The 8231-nt window shown below is 34.4% G+C and overlaps 1 protein-coding gene across 12 annotated transcripts in view; it reads left to right on the plus strand.

Moving 5' to 3' along the window:
• The window catches only part of Dys (Dystrophin), a 2834509-nt gene extending 2826610 nt beyond the window's left edge, over window positions 1-7899 (plus strand). For 11 of the 12 annotated variants that reach the window (XM_069839232.1, XM_069839233.1, XM_069839235.1 and 8 more), the window contains one exon: window positions 414-7899. Coding sequence is in view for 10 of the 12 variants with exons in the window: in XM_069839235.1 (XP_069695336.1) it covers window positions 414-535 (122 nt within the window). In the remaining 2 variants the exon portion in view is untranslated. The remainder of the gene's footprint in view (window positions 1-413) is intronic. The other variant, XM_069839236.1, reaches the window with a different exon arrangement.
• The last annotated feature ends 332 nt before the right edge of the window (window positions 7900-8231 follow it).

Raw genomic sequence — 8231 nt, forward strand, 5'->3', positions numbered from 1 at the left:
ATATAAATTGTATTAAAATTAATAAATAATTTTGCTCATAAACTGCAGGTTTGTTATAAAATTATTATTAACTGGGGAAGCTGAGCTTTTTAGCTTACATTAACGCTACGCCACTGCTAGTATGCTTACTGTGTTTGTCATTAAATAGTTGAAGATGTAGATATTTATAGTGTGCAATGAAATCAATATAATGTTTTACTTGTTTTGATAATTTCCTGAAGTCCCATTTACTGTTTCAGTTAAAATGTAAATTGTTACAATTTTATTACACTAACTTGATATATTGTGCCATAACCTATTTGTCGTTTATGAGGAAGATGAAAGTAAATATTTCTAGCTTGTACAATTTACTTAAATCTTTCTCTTAAAAGTATTATACTACCCAGTGTAATTTACTGTGAATGCATCTATAGGAGACTTGGGCAAAGCAGTGAGTGAGCTAGTGACAGTGATGACAGATGAGGACCAGCATTCAGAATCGGCCAGCCCCAGCGACGAAGACCTGCTTCCCTCGGCCAGGTTCAACCCCAAGTAGAGTGATGGAAGACTGGCTTAAAACTTTGTCTTCAAGTGCTTCGACCAGTGACCCCCTTTCATTATGGCAGTATGATTGTTATGTAGGTATTTCTTATATCGTTCAGGTATATGTCTAATGTTTTTAAACTTGTCCCAGCATTTCAGAGATTGAGTTTTCTTCCGACAAACCTACTACAATACTGTACACAGCATAAAAATATAATAACATTTCTTTAAAAATCAATTAAAAATTCAGTCAATTTTTTACAATATTATATGACTTTTTGCATAATTGTAGGAAAATTGTGTGTATAGCAGTATATGTAAAGTGGTAGTGAAATAAATATTATATTTGAAAAGAGATAGAAAGTAAATTCATAGTGGAGAAAATTGTAGTTACAGTGAAACCTGATATATTGGCCACCTGTAGGCGGCCAATTTAAATAGTAATAGCTTTCAATTTTTGTGTCACTGATTTATATGTCTTAAATGCATTTGATGAAGTTTGAAGTTACATCATTAATCACTGATCATGTGACTGTGAATTAAAAACAAATGATAACAGAAACAAGTGAACTGCACAGATACTTAAAAACATTCAAGTACTTACTGAGAATGAAAGTAGCTGATTTTAGTCAGTGTGACCAACTTAAGAACGTGAGAAATAATGTGTCATGTTGCAAGATAAGACAAGTAGACGAATTATAGAGGGTTTTGAAAATAAATACGACGTTGAATTAATGGAAATATAAGTACCTTCACAGGTTTCACTGTATTTTATTAAGTTTTATCGATCTAAACAAAATTGCATAGTGCGAAAGGTAGATTCAATCTCTGCAAATGTATGACTAAATCATTAGTCATTACCGAATAATTGTTACTCACTGCTACTTCAGAGTTGTCATAATATCGTTAAACAGTGAGTGTCAATGAATCAGCACAAATTAATAGGACCAATCAACGGAACTGATTTATCGAGTGGACACTTATAACTGCGTTTTTTGAGTGTTGGACCTAATGAAAATGCAAAACTGCCATATCATACAAAATGTTAAATTTTTTCTCTTTGAACTCAAGCTGATATTGAATCCCAAACACATCTTATTTGACATATCTGTTCCCCGGAACAATGTTTTACTGTCTGTTGGCAGATTGGTTTATATATTTAGGGTGTTATTATCATTATAATGTATCTTGGATGATGACAACTGGATGTAAATAAGCAAAACAAATTTAAAAGATTTGCAGGATGAATGCATAGTCCTATACATACATATACACAATTTAAAAGTGTGGATTACAGGTTGTTCTCTCTTTCTCTGTCTCTTTTAAAAAAAAACGAAAGAAGTTTTCTCCCTTTGTGAACTGCACAAACATGGTGCTTTAAATATTAAAAAGTAAGAGATTTACATAACCCCAAAGACGTCTTCGCGTCGATAAAAGGCACATATCCTTCCCTGTATCAATACAAAGTCTTAATATGACTCTAAGTTAGAATGATAATCTTTTTATTACTTCGATTAGTTTTATTTTCTTATAATCAATTTACCAAAACGTTTTTTCATCGGGTGCTATGGCACCTGCCATCTTTTCTATCCACACACAAGACTTGAATAGCTCCACTTCATCTCGCATTGTGATGTAAATATAAAATTGTTTCATTGCTGTAGATAGTTCGGTCACAATGGTAGCAAGCTTCAAGGAGGAACCACCAGTTTGAGTGGCATCTCCTCTGGCATCTGATGATCGTGTGAGTGGAGCATGGAAGTACCATAGATATGTTGTTGATAATGAGTATGGTCTTCAGAGTGAATCTTTATAATTAAAAAGTAATATTTGTAAGAGTATTAATTCCATTATATCACTTAAATTGAATAAAGAAGTTGGTAGAAATAAAACAGCAGCTCTCAAGCCGTGGTTCCTCTTTATGCACAGTGATGACAACTGATGCAAACTTTGCACTGTTTTCTCTCCTTACTGTTCCCTGCATCACAGATAGATTTGACAACCACAACATCAAAAAAATTGATTATAAATTGCAAATGCTTTCTCATATATAATGACAAGCGTTCCTTTTAAGTTTTTAAATATTGACGGGAAAGGAACATTAGGTCCCCCCCCCCCAATCCCCCAGTGGAATGTATCTGACATTATCATCAGTGCCTCAAGCTCCTTTCCCTTTATAAGAATAATATTCCAAAGCTCAAATCGTTTTTTTATTTTAACTACAGAGATTCGATCTTGTTTTATACTGAGGGAAATTTCTCGCAAAATTTTTAGTTTTTATACAGTTGGCTGTCAATATGTTTTCAAATTCTTGGAACCAATGTCCTTTGCTTGCCATTAATCTACGAAACGAACGGGATCTCCATTTTTATTTCCCATTCGGAAAATATATATAATATACAGTATATCTCGCCCTTAAAATTCACCTTCTTGGTTTAACAAACGAAACTCTAAAGAAACACTTTTAAGACGCAAGTTTTAAAATTGAATTATTTTATATCTTAGATTTATTTCAGGAACTATCTACTGTAAATTTTTAATATGACGTTCATAACATGGACGTATATAGTCCATACTACAGAACGTCCATATAATAAAACGTCCATAAGATCAAAATGTCCATACAGCGAAAATGTCCATGTACTAAATGTCCATATGACAGAAAGCCCATATGATAAAACATCCGTAAGTTCAAAATGTCCATAATGTCCAAGTTCACAGGAAAATTCTGCTTGAATAGAACACAATAAATTTTATTCCATAGCTCTTACAAATAAGTTATTAATCATCAGGAACCGGTGCCCCACTCTTAAGATGGTAACCAATACTTTAAAGGTATATGAGAATTTCTCCATTTTCTTTTACCTGTTGTAGTTTCTCACAATCTGGAAAACGTCTTTGATTCGTCAAATACGTTTCACTCACCGGCTCTTTAATTTGTGTATGCTCCCCTCTTACTTGTAATATTTGTGTCCAAATTCCATTTTCTTCGCGCTTTAAGCACTGTATAAATCGTCAAATGGATGGATGATGTACAGCCATCACGCATTGAAGAAGATTGTGCCAGTCGTCTACCGCATTGTTTGTGGGCTGCATGCCTTTCAGGCTTGGGAGGTTCATGTTCCTGTATCGCCAATATATTTTTGTCCTATCTGTATTAATGTCATGATGTTGGTACAGGTATCTACGAAAAGAAAGAAGTGGCTTACCCTTCTGTGATGGCACTGACTGAGGATTTCGTTCCATCTTTAAAAAATTCAGTTCTGATTAGTTCTGCATTTGAAAATTTGTACATAGGTTACTATAACTACCATGAACAATGGATATAATGTACATTATAGAGCTATGGACATTATGACTCTGGACATCAGAGTGAAGTGGACATTATAGAACTATGGACATTTTGACTCTGGACGATTTAGCATGGACATTTTCAACGTGGACATTTTGACGTATGGACATTATAATCCTGGACTTTATGTCTGGTAACCCTATGCGGCAAACGAGAATTGTTGTAAATGCTTACCTCATGGCTGTACTTTGAATTTTCTGAAGTACAAATAATGTTTAAAGACAATCACTTTTATAGTTAATTCTCTTTGAGATTGTAATTACCTTAAAATTATAATGAAAGTCGTTATCATTAGTCAAATGATCAAGATGAATAGATTTTCAAAGGCTAACAATAAGATAAAAATCTTCCTTTGTCAGGCCCGGATTCATATTCTGGTTGGGGTTTTTTTTCCTAAGTTTTTTCTCAACCACTTGAAGCAAAATTGCTGGGTAACATTCGGCATTGGACCTCGGACTCATTTCGCCATGACAATGAAAAAGAAACAAAATGGCAGTAAAAAGAAAAAAAAAAAAAAAACTGAAAATGAAAATGACACTTTGGGCCGTTAAACATTTTCACTTTCAGGAACTATTTTATGTTAGGCTAATTACCACATGGCTATAATTATTAATTATGTGAAGAATAATGTTGGGCTAAATTATTTGCATGCAGGTATTTAAAATGTTTGAATGTACAAATGAATGGTTTTTATTTTTGTAAATAGTACTTTAAAAGTATCTATGCCATATGGTTATTGATTTCATAAAGGTGTGTAACCTCACGACACTAAATATGTTTTATTTTCGAACAAGCATTAGCTTTGTTTTAATATATCTTAACACTAATGCACTGAATGAACTTTGTTCTATTTATGGCCATCTTAGTAACTAGATACATAAACTTTCATCAGCAAAACATTATAATCCACAGCTGCTGCAGTTCTTCCTTGAATTCGCCTCCCACACTACACGCAAGGTACCTGTGTGTTGCAGGATGCATTTCTTTGAATCTCCCTGGCTTATCGTTTTGAGCATATTTGTGGTAGAGGGTGGAGTGGGACCAGTCTGCACAGAAATACTCTATATGTAATGCTAATTTGTACAGAAATCTATTACAGAATGCTCTCATTTTCGTATTTATTACATAAAAGGTAAAACTTCGCGTTAAATTTAGCATCATAGACCCTTTACAGTTCACTTATTTTTTACCTCGTGCATAAATTACTATTTTAAATTTTTGTTAATAACAAAAAAAAAAAGAAAGGATACAGTTCACCATATCTGGAGGCACTGGCAACCATCCAACCAGTATAGTTCCTACTTCTGTAGTCACGAAATTAAGAAAATATCTCCAGGTCTCGTTCCCTTTGTTAGGATCTGATCATATGGAATTTGTCCGAATTCACTGTAGTGGTCCAGGATGCATAGCACATATTACGAGAACCAATACCAGTACTATATTAGCTTCGCTTCGTTATTTAAGTGATTCATCCATCCATTTTAATAGGCCTACATGACTGCAATTACATTATATAAAGTGAAACGTCAGTAATGTCATTAATTTCAGGGGGGTTATTCTATGAGATATTTCAAACAAGAAAATTTAGTGCAACTTTGCTTGTTTTTGCTTCCTTTTGGAGATAAAAATTGTTATATATGAAACATTTCATAGCGTGTTTTGGGAAAGTCATTGATTTAATTCCAAACATGCTCGGTCAATTTAAGAGAGCAGTGTATTATGATAATAAATGTTTGAAGTAACTTCAGTTTTGTCCTTTAAATGTGCAGAAATTTTATGAAAACATATATAACTTTTCGTTCTGCAAAGAAATTTTAAAATGTTACATTTTTCGGATCAAATTTCTCCACATTTAAAGGACAAAACTAAAATTCTTTCAATCATTTATTATCGTAATACCATTGCTCTCCTAAATGGACTGAGCATATTGGGAATTAAGTCAATGGCTTTCCCAAAACACGCTATGAAATGTTTCTTATAAAACAATTTTTATCTCGAAAAGGAAGCAAACACGAGCAAAATTGTATTAAACTTTTTTGTTTGAAATATCTCAAAGAATAACCCCCTGAAATTAATGACATTACTTACACTTCATTCTGCATAGTCAACCTCACGATTTTCATTGTAGAGATGAACTACATGCATCTAGAGTCCTGCAATAATGACGAATTGGTAAAGTGGTGATGCATTGGTGTCCAGTTGTTGTTTCCGTTTATATTTTGACTGGAAAGTAGGTCCGTCTTGTTCATACAACACTACATTCAGGATCGATGATTAAGTTCAACTGATGTAATTATCATCCTGTAATTATACAGGGTGTTAAAAAAAAGTATCCAATATTTTAGGAGGAGATAGTATGCATCAAAACAAGAAAAAAAGTCTAATGAACATGGGTCCTACAACACATACCTTCTGAGATCTGAACACTTGTTCATAGAAGGTGCTCAATGTGACGTCCATTTATGGCAATGCATTTTTCTGTACTACAATACAGCAGGCTACCAGATAATCATACCGTAGTTGACACCCCTGGCATGGAATACTGATACATCGCAAGGAATACTGAAAAGAAAAGTTTGGTTGCGGATATGAGCAGGGTTCAGCTGAGATGGTGTTGTGAATTTTCGTAATCAGCATGTGTAAGCTGATGAAAATTCCCATGCACTTGAAGAAACAAAGCATCAGCACCGATTCTCAATCAACGTATGAGCAGTCGTTCTTGGCGATAGATTAATGGCCATACCACAGAGATTAACTGGGGATCGTTATCAGGACTTTCTTATTAACGTATTGCCTACCTTGCTGTAGCATGTCCCATGTCAGCAAAGACTACAGATGTGGTTCATGCATGATGGCACACCAGCACATTTTCTCTGCAATGTGTGTGAACACCTGACTCTGACATTTCAGGACGCTGGATTGGTTGGGGAGGCCCCACATCTTGGCCTGCTCGTTCCTCAAATCTAAATCCCCTAGACTTTTGGTTATCAAGAACAACCAGATCAATTTCAAATAGTGCGTGATTCCTTACGCCGAAGGGCAGAGGAATGCATTGCCATGAATGGACGTCACATTGAGCACCTCCTATGAACAAGTGTTCAGATCTCAGAAAGTATGTGTTGTAGGACCCATGTTTATTAGACATTTTTTTCTTGTTTTGATGCATACTATCACCTCCTAAAATATTGGATACTTTTTTTTAACACTCTATATAACCAATTTTTCCTAAGGATGTAATTGTTTGTACAAGTTGAGAGGAGAAATGTTGTTGTGGTATGTTATTCCCTTTGGTTTCCACTGTATTTCGGATGGCAATGAATTATTGAGAATTGTTAGAATTATGGCAGGAAAAACAAGGATTACTCTAAGAATAACCTGCCCCAACATTCCCTTTACACACCACAAATTTACCGGAATTTGAAGTCAGACCTCAAACATAAAAATATTACACTGAAGCTGTTCGACTAACAGTGCACCGAACATCATTTTTATGTAATTATATATGAGAAAGTAAAATGCAAAATTTGTCTCACCTTTGAGTTCATATTACATGTAGGAAAAATTACTTTTCTGAACATTGATCCATATCTATGTATGTGGCTTTGTACTAGGGCCTCTGTGACTTGCATGTTACTGAATGTCTAATTGGACGCCCCTTACAAAATCTTGGAGTGTTGTTGGTTGCATATAACGATTTGTAATATGGGCTCTAAGGTCACAGTTGTGTATAGAGATCCCACTGTGCTGTATGTTCTAGCTTGTGATCTACCGAACCCCGAACCTTTCTTTTTTTTCTCCATCCTTCCTCAGCATTTTGAATGTTGAAAATATTTTGCAATAGCTGATGGCCTTACAAGTAGAGGTAACCTAACGTAGATTGGCCAGGGTCATTTCCTTGATTTCAAATTTTTTAATTGTAGTAATATGCAGTTCCTCTTTGTTGATTAGAACCAGAAATTTGAAAAAAAAAAAATGTAGTTATTCCAAGAATGTTCCTTGAAAATAGAATTTTCAACAAAAGACAATTTTTTGCTTTTTCTTCAATCACATTTAGGAATGTTTTCCTCTTTTTATGACTCAATTTCAGTTATCATTTGCTATGTACGGTATGCAGTGTTAAAATGGTTTGAATACATTTAATTTTTAAACTTCTCCTGACAATGGGTAGAGAATATAGTACAGCCAGGAAGTCTTTATGTTTATTCTTTGTTGTGCGATGTTCGAATGTTTTCAGCCGGAATACAGACCTTTGTGTTTAATGTTTGCTGTATACAGTTCTGAAAACTACAGTTGTATGTTGCCAGTATGGACTACCATGCTGCCAGCTGATGGAAGCTAGCAATTGACGTTAAGATGG

Source organism: Periplaneta americana, chromosome 11 (assembly GCF_040183065.1).
Source record: "Periplaneta americana isolate PAMFEO1 chromosome 11, P.americana_PAMFEO1_priV1, whole genome shotgun sequence".
NCBI classification, from domain to species: domain Eukaryota; kingdom Metazoa; phylum Arthropoda; class Insecta; order Blattodea; family Blattidae; genus Periplaneta; species Periplaneta americana.